Source organism: Bubalus kerabau, chromosome 16 (assembly GCF_029407905.1).
Source record: "Bubalus kerabau isolate K-KA32 ecotype Philippines breed swamp buffalo chromosome 16, PCC_UOA_SB_1v2, whole genome shotgun sequence".
NCBI lineage: Eukaryota > Metazoa > Chordata > Mammalia > Artiodactyla > Bovidae > Bubalus > Bubalus kerabau.
In genome coordinates this window covers 66,289,178-66,303,349 of record NC_073639.1, presented here as the reverse complement: position 1 = coordinate 66,303,349, position 14,172 = coordinate 66,289,178, and the positions used below count along the sequence as shown (strand labels likewise).

General features: G+C 36.6%; 1 protein-coding gene across 5 annotated transcripts in view; it reads right to left on the bottom strand.

The window, feature by feature from the left end:
* The window catches only part of NAA25 (N-alpha-acetyltransferase 25, NatB auxiliary subunit), a 174,884-nt gene that overhangs the window by 76,312 nt on the left and 84,400 nt on the right, over positions 1 to 14,172 (bottom strand). For all 5 annotated transcript variants that reach the window (XM_055550487.1, XM_055550491.1, XM_055550490.1 and 2 more), the window contains 3 exons: positions 13,743 to 13,874; positions 2,893 to 2,997; positions 780 to 829 (listed from right to left, as the gene is read on the bottom strand). In XM_055550487.1, coding sequence (XP_055406462.1) covers positions 780 to 829; positions 2,893 to 2,997; positions 13,743 to 13,874 — 287 coding nt within the window. The remainder of the gene's footprint in view (positions 1 to 779; positions 830 to 2,892; positions 2,998 to 13,742; positions 13,875 to 14,172) is intronic.

Below are 14,172 nucleotides of genomic sequence, written 5' to 3'. Positions count from 1 at the left end.
CATAAGAGATGTGAGTTCAGTTTCTGGGTTGGGAGGGTTCCCTGAGCAGAAAATGGCAACCCACTCCAGTATTCTTGCTTGGAAAATTCTATGGACAGAGGAACTTGGCAGGCTACAGTCCATGGTATTGCAGAGTCGGACATGACTGAGTGACTAAGCATGCACTCTGGGAGTTGCATGATCAGATTAAAAAACCAAGTGGGTCAAAATGAAAAATCTATCAAGGACCTATGTGATCTGTCCATTCCCTAAGAAATTTTCCAAAACACAGTCTTAAGCAGTTATTTATCCAGCTTAATATATGCAGATTCCTATAACTGGAAAAGATCCAGGAGTAAAAGATTACAATGTCTAAAATCAACTCAATGTGACCATCACTTTAGGTGAGATACAGATCCTTTCTGAGTTTAGTAAAAGAGTCTCACCCAATGTTTTAAACGTGAATAAGTTCTTGAAAATCATCTATTACAGCTTTCATGATATATGAAAAGGAATTAGAAGTCAAAAGACTTAAAGGAAAAATATTCACTCAAGGTCACATACAGTTAATGGCAGAATTGGGGCTAAAACCCAATCTGTAACTTCAAATTGCTTGCCTATTTTACCTGGGAAAATGAAATCAGTGATTACACATTTGTTGCTTCCTACTCAATAAAGCTATGTGAGGACCAAGGAGTGACAGAATGAATGGAAATAAGAGCTCTGTCCTTTTAATTGTTCCCACCTGGACCCAAGAATGATGAGTGTACACCACACTAGGAAGAAAAAAAAAATCTTACCTGGACAAAATGATGGCTATTTGACCAATTCGGCAGGTATAATCTATAACCTATGAAAATAATAAATGTGAGTAATGTCTTAGGATATTGCCAATCATATTATAATACCAAGTCATCACTTACTATTTGATAGTACAAAAATTCCCAATAACAGGTTTGCTTCAGTTAAGCAATATTTGATAAAAAAAGTAAATAAAATGAATAGTTCCTTAGCACTGAAGATAAAGAGAATTTATCTGTATTATTGTATATTAAAAAATACACCAGTAGCCACAAAGAGGGCCTGCAGAGAGTAGCTTAACATAAGATTTGGATACCACAACAAATTTTCTTAAGAAGAAAGGCAAATATGAAATTACACAGTAAATCTTCATCTTCTAATAACTGCTCAATCCTCTCCTCTTTGAAATCAAGGAAGGTGTAAACTGTTCAGACCTTATAGGTGGAGTAAAAGTCTATGTATAAGATGACCAGCAGAACCATTAACAGCCCAGGGTTAGTATAAGACAGAATCAAAAAAGGCACCTTGAATATAAGACCTATCTAGAAGGAACCCATGTTCCCTGCATCGGAAGGTGGATTTTTAACCACTGAACCATGAGGGAAGTCCCCCTGCCCTTCATTTTTATGATGAAAAATTGAGGCCCAAGAAAGGAAGATGATGTGCCCAAGGTCATACAGGAGATAAATGACAGAAATAGGTTTAGAGGACAGATCTCCTAATTTACTTTCAAATGCTCTTTTCACAATGCTAAAATACCACTTATTCATTCAACAAACATTTGCTGCATTTAATCATGTGCATGACAGGATACCACTTTCATTTGTTCTAAAACTGTAGGCTTTGGAAAAAATATGCTGGGAGGCTTTCTAGATTCATTTATTCCATGGTGCTCTTGAACAAAAATTCTCTTTCAAAAAGCCATGACAGAATGGATAAGGCATAAATAAGATGACTAGAAAATTGAGTAAGATAAAATACACACAAAGACAGTTAAAGAAATGAACATTGCTAACAACATAAAAATGTATTCTGCTAAATCACCTAGTGATTTACTTAAAGAATCAAAAATAAGGAAGTAAGAGTACTATACAATGGAATACTATTTAGCAATAGAAAGGAATGAATTACTTATATACAATGAATGAACTTCAAAAGCATTATGCCAAATAAAATAAACCAGACACCAAAATATTTTGTATGATATATAAAATATCTATATGAAATGTCCAGAAAATGAAAATCTATAGAGACAGAAAGTGTATTAGTGGTTGCCTATGGCAGGGTGAGCCAAATACAACATAGAGACTGAACAACAAGGGCAGGGCAGCGTATGGAAAACAAATTTAACAGTAAATGTGCATGAAGGATTTTACTGAGTGAAGAAAATATTTTGAAACTGATTTATGATAATTTTACAACCTGGTAAGTTTACTTTTAAAACCACTGAATTGTACACATGAAATAGGTGAATTATATATGTAAGATATGTATACAAAGAAAAGGATCCAGGTATACTGACTTATTTACCAAATGTTCTCTTCTCTTTCTGCAATGCTAGACAGTGTCAACAACTCTTCTGTGACTCAAAGAAGGAACAAGTTGCTTCCTGGATCCATCTTGTTTTCTAATTACCATGCATTTATTCCTCTGCCCTTCTGCAAACCAGTATGTGTTACCCACACATACCAACAAAACATGTCAGAGCACAACACTCTGCCTTTCCAATACCCACAACCCAAATCCCATGTAAGCTAGCTGGGCATTTTCCTACCTGCTCACCAAGATCGTCTTCTTTAACAGCAATGATGGATTGGCATAGAACCAAGAAGGATTTCCCTTACTGAAAGGAACTAGGCAGGAATGGTAATACTGTAAATAATGTTTCCTATAATCAAATCCTGTTGGTGGTGGTGGTGGCGGCAGCAGGGGTGGTGATGGTGGCAAAAGAGTAGAGAAATCATGTCAACAGAGTGGACACTCCATGAGTTTTCTCTTTTATTAACTCCCATGAATTCACCTAGTCAGTGCTAAGTGCTAAACAATTTGTCAAAGACATGTGGATTTGTTTTAGCATACTGTTCTTAACTATCTGCTCTGAATAAAACTTACCAGTGAAAAGGTCCTCTGTGCACTCTGGCTAGGTTTCATCCTCAGTTCTTTGTACAAATACCAGATATAATTGATGGTGTAGAAAAATGAGGAGATGTACAATACCTAGATGAAAATCAAAACAACTGATCATACCTGTCCCACTATGGCTTCTTTCAATTTATTTCATTATTTCCTACTGTAAGAATCCTATCTACTGGTCTATTAGTAACTTACCATCTAGTATCTCTATTATGCAAAACTGGGCCAAGTCTGAGAATTCAACCCAGGCCTACCTAAAATATGTCCCAGCGTCCTTATTTTATCCTTTTGACTGTTCAGAGGAACCACATTATCCACCTCCTCTCAGTCAACTGTTCTATTTTTCTGAGGATATCATAGAATCTTTTTCTATTTCATTTTTTAATTGAAAAGGATATCAGAAGGGTACAAACGAACTTTTTTACAAAATAGAAGTAAAATCACAGATATAGAAAATAAACTTAAGTTTACCAGGGAATAAGGGGTGGGGGAGGGATAAATTGTGAGATTGGGACTGACATATACAGACTCCTATATAAAAAATACTTAACTAGTTAGGACCTACTGTATAGCACAGGGAACTCTACTCAATACTCTGTAATGGCCTATATGGGAAAAGAATCTAAAAAAAGAGTGGATATTTGTTTATGTATAACAGATTCACTTTGCTGTATACCTGAAACTAACACAATATTGTAAATCAACTATACTCCAATAAAAATTTTAAAAATAAAGAAAAGGACATAAGAATTTCCATTTCTAATAATGAAAGCCTAGGCTATCTAAACCAAACTTTCTATTCAAAAGAACTAAACATGAATATTTTTTTAATCTTTAAAAACAATGAAGAGCTGACAAGATTGCAACAAGCCAGCAGGACAAAAATCCAAGAGAAGGAACTTTTGCTTCCATCTTTGATGAAATAAAAGGAATAGAATTTGCACCTCAGCCTTAAAAAACTAAAACCTGGACAAAATACATGAAAACACCCTGTTTCCAAACATCGGATAACAATCAGTACAGAACAGTAATCCCTGAAAAAATAAAAACAAACAAATTGAACCCAGCTAACCAGCTGGGCAAAGTGAGTGTGGTGAAGGGGTATCCAAAAGAAATAAGCTGTCTGTGAGTTGAGACAGATTTCAGTGTTCATGGAGGCCAAGGCAGCTAAAATATGTGAAACAAATTATCAGAGAAGAGGCAGATACATAGAGACCTAGCGCTCTGGAGGTTTGCAGAGGTACCTTCAAGTTTTTGGTTAAGTATTAATCTATACACATGGGAGAGAAAACCATGAAGAAGAGAGAAAGAAGCACCAGAAAGGAGTATGTAGAACAATCTTCAAAAAAAGAATCCCTAAAGGAATAGTTTGTGTCTCCATAAGCCAGTGTGGAAATACTTCCTAATCCATAGGCTGAATGTCAGTATTGTAGAATAATAATGTAAAATCATAAGAAGAGTACGGCCCTACTAATCAAACCAAATTAGCTGTACATGAAATACTGCCCTGCTGCTGCTAAGTTGCTTCAGTCGTGTCCGACTCTGTGCGACCCCATAGATGGCAGCCCACCAGGCTCCCCCGTCCCTGGGATTCTCCAGGCAAGAACACTGGAGTGGGTTGCCATTTCCTTCTCCAATGCAGGAAAGTGAAAAGTGAAAGTGAAGTCGCTCAGTCCTGTCCAACTCTTGGCGACCCCATGGACTGCGGCCCACCAGGCTCCTTACTGCCTTAACTAAGCTTAAAAGCAAGCCTTCAAAAAAAACAAAGGATCAAACAAACGCAGAGTTAACTACATTGAAGACAAAATTCCTGAATTTAAAGGGGATTTATATGTATATATAAAACCTAATACTCAACAATATAAAATCTATAATATCTGGTGTGTATTAAAATATTTTAAGTCATGTAGATAGGCAGGAAATTATGGCCCATAATCAAGAGAAAAATTAATCAATAGCAATGGACCCAGAAACAACATAGATTATAAAAATTAGGGGAAAAAAGTTAAAGGAACTATTGTAAATATACTCAGTATGTCCAAGAAGGTAGAGGAAAGCATTTGCACAACATTGAGAAATGAAAGGTATAAAAAAGATCAAAGTTGAAAGTCTAGAGATGAAAAATATATGGAATTTAAAATACGGAGAATTAGAAACTGCAAAAAATTAGTAAACTTGAAGACACAGAAATGGAAACTAAAATGAGACACCTAGAGATAAAAGACTTTGAAAAAAGGAAACAAAACTTCAGTAAGTTATGTAACAATACAAGCAGGCTAATAATCCCTAATATGGAATTGGAATTCCAGCAGGAGTAGAGAGGAAGGGAGGAAAAAAATATATTTGAGGGAATAATAACCAAAAATTTTCCAAATTTGATGAAAATACAAACCACCATGTCCAAGAAACTTAATAAAACCAAACATAAGAAACATGAAGAAACCATACCAAGGTACAACATAATCATGAAATTAGATGTCAAAATCCTCAACAAAATATTAGCAAACCAAATTAAACAATACATAAAAAGGAACATACACCATGATCAAGTGGAATTTATCCCAGAATGCAAGAATGGTTCAATATCCACAAATCAGTCAGTGTGGTATACCATATTAACAAACAGGAAAATAAAAATCATGATGATCACAATAGATGCAGAAAAAGCTTCTGACAAAATTCAATATCCATTTATGAAAAAAACTCTCCACAAATTGGGTATAGAGGGAACATACCTCAATATAATAAAGGTCATGGATGACAAAACCACAGCTAATATCATACTCAACAGTGAAAAGTGGTCCTCGAAGATCAGGAATAAGACAAGGGTGCCTATTTTCACCACTTCTATTCAACAGTAATAGAAATCTTAGCTACAGCAATCAGACAAGAAAAAGAAAAGGCTTCCAAGTTAGAAGAGAAGAAGTAAAATGGTCACTATCTGTAGATGACATGATACTACACATAGAGAACCATAAAATCTCTACCAAAAAATGACTAGAGCTCATCGGTGAATTCAGTAAAGTTGCAAGACACAAGACTGATATACAAAAATCTGTTGCTTTTCTATACATTAATAAAGAACTATCAGAAAGAGAAAGCAAAAAAACCAATTCCATTTAAAACAGCATAAAAAAATAAACTTAACTAAAGAAGTGAAAGACATATTCTGAAAACTATAGACAAAGGAAATTTTAAATGATACAAAGAAATGGAAAGATACACCATGTTTATGGATTGGAAGAATTAATATTGTTAAAATGTCCATAGTATCCAAAGCAATCTACAGACTCAAGGCAACAATCTCTATCAAAATACCTAGGAGTACTAGAACAAATAATCCTAAAATTTATATGGAACCACAGAAGACCCAGAATAGCCAAAGAAAGCTTGAGAAAATAGAACAAAGCTAGAAGTATCACATTCCCTGACTTTAGACTACAGTACAAAGGTATGTCATCAAAACAGTATGGTATTGGCATAAAAACAGGCACATAGATCAATGGAACAAAATAATGAGCCCAGAAATTAACCACACACTTTTGGTCAATTAATCTATCAAAAGAGGCAAAAATAAACAATGTGAAAAGATACTCATCAATAAGTGTTGCTGGGAAAACTGGACAGCTATGTGTAAAAGGATGAAATTCAAACATTTTACCACACCATATAGTGCCTCCCTTGGTGGCTCAGCAGTAAAGAATCAGCCTGCCAGGCAGCAGATGCAGGTTTGATCCCTGAGTCAGGAAGATCTGTGCAAAAGGAAATGGCAACCCACTCCAGTATTTCTGCCTCAGCAATCCCATGGACAGAGGAGCCTAGTGTGCTACAGTCTAAGGGGTCGCAAAAAATTGGACATGACTTAGCAACCAAACAACAACTATTATGATCACACCATATACAAAAATAAACTAAAAGTGGATCAAAGACCTAAATGTAGGACAGGAAACCATAAAACTCTTAGAAGAAAACATAGGCAGAATACTATGACACAGAAATATTTTTTAGGATGTCTCCTTATGCAAAGGAAACAAAAGCAAAATAAACAAACGAGATCTTATTAAACTTAAAAGCTTTCGCCCAGCAAAGCAAACCACTGAGAAAAAGAAAAGACAAACTACAGAACAGGAGAAAATATTTGCAAATGATATATCCAATATGGAGCTAATATATGAATATCTCATACAACTCAATATCAAGAAGCCAAAAAACCAAATTTTTAAATGGGCAGAAGAACTGAATAGACATTTTTCCAAAGAAGACATACAGATAGCCAACAGGCACACACAAAAATGTTCAATGTTGCTAATTATCAGGATAATGCAAATAAAAACCACAATGAGATATTATCTCACATCTGTCAGAATGGGTATCGCCAAAATGACCACCAATAACAAATGTTGATGAGGATGTGGGGAAAAGGAGAACCCTAGAACAGCTGGGAATGTAAACTGGTTCAGCCACTATGGAAAACAGTATGGAGGTTCCTGAAAAAAATATAATTACCGTATGATCCAGCAATTCTACTTCTGAGCATATATAGCCAAAGAAAAAGAAAACAGTAATTTGAAATGACAATTTCAAACTCCAATATTCATAGCAGCATTACTTATATAACCAAGATATGGAAGAAACTTAACTGTCCATCAACAAATGAACAGATACAAAATATGTGGTATATAAATAAATAAATAAACACACACACTAGAATATTACTTAGCCATAAGAAAGAATGAAAATTTGCCATTTACAACAACATAGATGGAATGGGAAAGTATGTTTAGTGAAATAATCAGAGAAAGAGAAATACTCTATGTTACTACCTATATGCGGAATCTAAAAAATAAAACAAATTAATAAATACAACAAAACAGAAACAAACTCACAGATATACCAAATAAACAACTGGTTGTGCTAAGTTGCTTCAGTCCTGTGTGACTCTTTGGGACCCTATGGATTATAACCACTTGTTTATATTCTTGCCTGGAATATTAACAAGTGGTTACCAGTGGAAAAAAACAGATGAGGGAGGGGCAAAAAATTGGGTAAGGGATGAACAAGTACAAGCTACTATGTATAAAATAAACAATATACAAAGATATATTATACAGCACAAAGAATATAGCCAATATTTTATAACTTTAAACAGAGTATAATCTATTAAAAAGTGAATCACTATGTAGTACATCTGAAACTAATAAAATATTATGCATCAATTATATATTAATTAAAAAAAAAGAAATTCTGACACATGCTACAACATGGATACACCTTGAAGACATTAAGCTCAGTGAAACAAGCTAACACAAAAGGTCAAATACTGTATTATTCTACTGATATGAGGTACCCAGTGCTTCCCAGGTGGCGCTAGTGGTAAAGAACCCACCTACCAATGCAGGAGACACAAGAGACGTGGGTTCAATCCCTGCATTGGGAAGATCCCCTAGAAGAGGGCATGGCAACCCACTCCAGTATTCTTGCCTGGAGAATCTCCATGGACAGTGGGCTATAGTCCACAGGGTCGCAAAGAGTCAGACATGACGAGTCAGACAAGAAGCAACTTAGTACACACATGAGGTACCCAGAGTAGTCAAATTCATAGGTGGTTACCAGAGGCTGGAAGGTACAAGAAATGGAGAGGTATTATTTAAAAGATACAGAATTTCAGTCTGGGATAATAAAAATATCTGGAGGTGAACGGTGGTAATAGTTGCACAACAATGTGAATGTATACTGCTGAACTGTATACTTAAAAGTTGCTAAAATACTAAAGTTTGTTATGTATTTTTACCAAAACCTAAAATTTTTTAACAGTTAAATGGAAAATTCTATGTTAAATGTGTTTTACCACAATTTCAAAAACTACAACTAATTCATTAAATAAATAAGCTACTGTTTTTAAGCCCTCTATAGCCCATCCCTTCCACTGATTACAAACAAAAACTATCTGGTAAAAATATAAAAATCAACTACTTGAGGACTGTGAAAAGTAAACAAAAGCAAGTGGATTACAGAAGACAGTCAAATGTGAAGAGGTGAACTGCACAGAAATAAGTTTCCCAAACTTTTTCTCACAGTTTTGCCTCAAAGGTGTGCCCCGATCATGCTGCTGCTCAATGTAGGCACCTAACACTCTAATAGAAACCCATCCTTTAGGCTACAGAAACCAGAGAAGGGCTCCCATCAGGTAGGAAGGTATGGAAAAGTATGGGGAGAATCCCAGAAATGATAAGAGTCAGAAATGAGGATGCTCTGATTCTGTGTGTGATTCCATATAAGTCTCAGCCTAATCCCTACACCATGCATGAGCTTGGCAGTCCCAAAACAGCATAGCCAAGGCTTAGAGAAATAGACTGAGATCTGAAACACTGCCTAAAAATGATGAGATGATAATTACATTCTATATATAAAGAAAAGAAAAATGTCACTGACTCTCATGGGAGAATATAATCATCAAACGTCAACTCCGGAATGAGCCAGATGTTGGCAACATCCAACCGGTATTTTTATTTTTTTGCTGTCTGTAGCAGAGTTTTATTAAAGTGTAAAGGGATAGAGAAAGCTTCTGACATAGACATCAGAAGGGGACATAAACAGTGCCCCCTTGTTAGTTTTTAGCAAAGCATTACATGCTGATTACCAAGCATTTTGAGATAGTTGTTAGTTTTTAGCAAAGCTTTCTATACTGGTTAGCAAGCATTTTGAGATAGAATTGGCACAAAGAGAGTCATCTCTGGCCATAAAACAATTGACATGAATCTTGAAGACAGGCAGATTTCCAAGCAAATACAGAGGTTCATTAATATAGCTTATTAAGAAAAACATTTTCATGAGTAAGACGTATTGGTTTGCTGAGCCATTAGCAGCTCAAGGCTTGAGAAAAACGAGTTCAGGAGGAACCAAGTGTCGTCATGGAGCCTCCTTTAATCCTGTGTAAAAGAAAGAAAGTCAAGTCGCTCAGTCGTGTCCAACTCTTTGTGACCCCACAGACTGTAGTCTACCAGGTTCCTCCATCCATGGGATTTTCCAGGCAAGAATACTGGAATGGGTTGCCATTTCCTTCTCCCCACCCAGTATGTTTAAAAGCAACTATTTACAATGCATTTAAGGGGAAAAAAGTAATGCTCAAAATTCTCCAAGCCAGGCCTCAGCAATACGTGAACCGTGAACTTCCAGATGTTCAAGCTGGTTTTAGAAAAGGCAGAGGAACCAGAGATCAAATTGCCAACATCCGCTGGATCATGGAAAAAGCAAGAGAGTTCCAGAAAAACATCTATTTCTGCTTTATTGACTGTGCCAAAGCCTTTGACTGTGTGGATCACAACATACTGTGGAAAATTCTGAAAGAGATGGGAATACCAGACCACCTGACCTGCCTCTTGAGAAACCTATATGCAAGTCAGGAAGCAACAGTTAGAACTGTACATGGAACAACAGACTAGTTCCAAATAGGAAAAGGAGTACGTCAAGGCTGTATATTGTCACCCTGCTTATTTAACTTATATGCAGAGTACATCATGAGAAACACTAGGCTGGAAGAAGCATGAGCTGGAATCAAGATTGCCGGGAGAAATATCAATAACCTCAGATATGCAGATGACACCACCCTTATGGCAGAAAGTGAAGGGGAATTAAAAAGCCTCTTGATGAAAGTGAAAGTGGAGAGTATAAAAGTTGGCTTAAAGCTCAACATTCAGAAAACGAAGATCATGGCATCTGGTCCCATCACTTCATGGGAAATAGATAGGGAAACAGTGGAAACAGTGTCAGACTTTATTTTGGGGGGCTCCAAAATCACTGCAGATGGTGACTGCAGGCATGAAATTAAAAGACGCTTACTCCCTGGAAGGAAAGTTATGACCAACCTAGATAGCATATTAAAAAGCAGAGACATTACTTTGCCAACAAAGGTCTGTCTAGTCAAGGCTATGGTTTTTCCTGTGGTCATGTATGGATGTGAGAGTTGGACTGTGAAGAGGGCTGAGTGCCGAAGAATTGATGCTTTTGAACTGTGGTGTTGGAGAAGACTCTTGAGAGTCCCTTGGACTGCAAGGACATCCAACCAGTCCATCCTAAAGGAGATCAGCCCTGGGATTTCTTTGGAAGGAATGATGCTAAAGCTGAAACTCCAGTACTTTGGCCACCTCATGCGAAGAGCTGACTCATTGGAAAAGAGTCTGATGCTGGGAGGGATTGGGGGCAGGAGGAGAAGGGGACGCCAGAGGATGAGATGGCTGGATGTCATCACCGACTCGATGGATGTGAGTTTGAGTGAACTCCGGGAGTTGGTGATGGAGAGGGAGGCCTGGCGTGCTGCAACTCATGGGGTCGCAAAGAGTCGGACACGACTGAGCGACTGAACTGAACTGAACTGAACTGAAGGGAAAAAACACTTGAAATAATTTTAGGGGTGAAAGAAATAGGAATGTTTATTAACTTGATTGCAGTGATGATTTCATACATATATTAAAAATGTACACTTTAAATATATGTAGTTTTTGAATACATAGCTCAATAAAGTTCAAAAAATAAAGTAACATTAATCACATCTGTGCCAAACACAAAGTAATTGTTATTAGCGACAGTTTTATAGATTTAGGAGACTGAGTTCGGAAAGATGAAGTATTTGCCTAAGGTCACAAAGTTAATCAGGTCCAGGATTCCAATGCAGATTTTTTTCTTCTAGTAAGATAATGCTCAAAAGCCTTCAAGCTAGGCTTCAACAGTACATGAACTGAGAACTTCCAGATATACAAGCTGGATTTAGAAAAGGCAGAGGAGCCAAAGATCAAGTTGCCAATATCCACTGGCTCATAGAAAAAGCAAGAGAATTCCAGAAAAACTTCTCTTTCATGGACTACAGTAAAACCTTTGACTGTTGTGGATCACAACAAACTGTGGAAAATTCTTAAAGAGAATTTTACCAGACCACCATACCTGCCTTCTGAGAAACCGGTATATAGGTCAAGAAACAACAGTTAGAACCGGACATGGAACAATGGACTGGTTCAAAATTAAGAAAGGAGTACATCAAAGACTGTATATTGTCACCCTGCTTGTTGAACTCATATACAGAGTACCTCATGTGAAATGCCAGGCTGGATAAAGCACAAGCTAGAATCAAGATTGCCAGGAGAAATATTAGTAACCACAGAAAAACAGATGACACCACCCTTATGGCAGAAAGTGAAAAGGAACTAAAGAATCTCTTGGTGAAGGTGAAAGAGGAAAGTGAAAAAGCTGGCTTAAAACTCAACATTCAAAAAACTAAGATACGGCATCTGATCCCATCATTTCACGGCAAATAGATGGGGAAAAAAATAGCAACAGTGACAGACTTTATTTTCTTGTGCTCCAAAATCACTGTGGACTGTGACTGCTGTCATGAAATTAAAAGACACTTGCTCCTTAAAAGGAAAGCTATGACAAACCTAGACAGCATATTAAAAAGTAGAGACACCACTCTGCCAACAAAGGTCCATATAGTCAAAGGTATGGTTTTTCCAGTAGTCATGTACAGATTTGAGAGTTGGACCCTAAAGAAGGCTGAGCACCGAACAATTGATGCTTTCAAACTGTGTGCTGAATGAAGAATCATCTTGAGAGTCCCTTGGACTGCAAGATCAATCCAGTCAATCCTAAAGGAAATCAACCCTGAACTTTCACTGGAAGGACTGATGCTGAAGCTCCAATATTTGGCCACCTGATGCAAAGAACTGACTCATTGGAAAAGACCCTGATGCTGGGAAGGATTGAAAGCAGGAGAAGAAGGGGCAACAGAAGATGAGATGGTTGGATGGCATCCCTCATTCAATGGCCATGAGTTTGAGCAAGGTCTGGGAGTTGGTGAAGGACAGGGAATCCTGGTGTGCTGGAGTCCATGTGGTTGCAAAGAGCTGGACACAACTGAGCGACTGAACTGAACTGAATTGAATGAAGGACAGGGAAGCCTAAAGGGCTGCAGTCCATGGGGTCGCAAAGAGTCAGACACAACTGAAATGACTGAACAACAACAAAGATTATAATATTATAATATAATAATTGTTTATTATTACCTGAGAAAATACAGCCTTAACCCTATCTATGAGGTTATAAGCAGGACTGAATAAAGTATGTCTCTAAGATACTTAAATTCATACGAGATAGGTAACATATTATTAGTACCCGGAGTTCAGATCACTAATTACATATTAGTATTTTCCTACTAAATTAAAACAAATTTCCCCTCTAGCAACAACTCCCAGAGGAAGTAACCAGCAGTGAGTATAGACTGCACATTAACCTCTACTTTTTTCACATCCCAAGTCTCAGAAACATTATATACTGATAGTACTAGATAGGTTAATCTACTGATAAAATCTATGAAAGATATATAACTTACATATAATCATATGTAGCATTTCTAAAAGTCAACGTTTATTATATTAATAAAAAATGCAATAATCTCAAAAGATGTTGACATATACTCCATTACATGAAAATATGGTCACAGTATGTTGAATAATAAGAGCACATTATAAAGAGTATAAATATATTATATTTGCTCTAAAATGCATTTATCTATAGAGAAGAAGATTGAAAATACATAATATACATAAAATATTAAAGAGTAATTATGTCTGGGATTTAATTACCTTTTTGCTTCTCCATATTTTCCAAATTTTCTATAGTAAGTAGTTTTTTAATGTGGAAAAACAGTAAAAGCTATTATTTCAAAGTGTACCAATAAATAAAAGGGTCCCACTTTCCAGGATGGGTTACCCTCACTTCTTATTTAGATCAGAGTGTGCCTTTCATACCAGATGTTGTCCCAGTCTAGTAGCACTCACCTGTCCAACTACTTGCAGGTTATAGCAGACAATGTCCTTATTGGCTGCTGAAGTACCATAGAGAAGTGCCTCAGTGAGCCAGTATATCCCCAAGAGGAGGTCAGAGAAGCTCAAGTAAAACAGCGGTCTTCTCTGTCAAAGCAAGAAAATTCACACTTTCAAAAATGATGCAGCCAAAAGGATGTATCAATCAATTAGGTTTAACCTTTCTAATATAAAACTGGGCATAATTTCTCTGGGGCCTCTGCTACTGGCTAACTGTAGGGAATCTAAATGAACAATCCAGGTAGGAAGGAATCTGTAATCTCAATTATTCCAACTGTTCTGGAACCAGAGGAACTTCTCCCTCACAGAGACATTCCTTCCTCAGATACAGGGTCGAAGGAAAGAACAAAAAAATGAAAAATTCTGTAATGGAGACATACCTCAA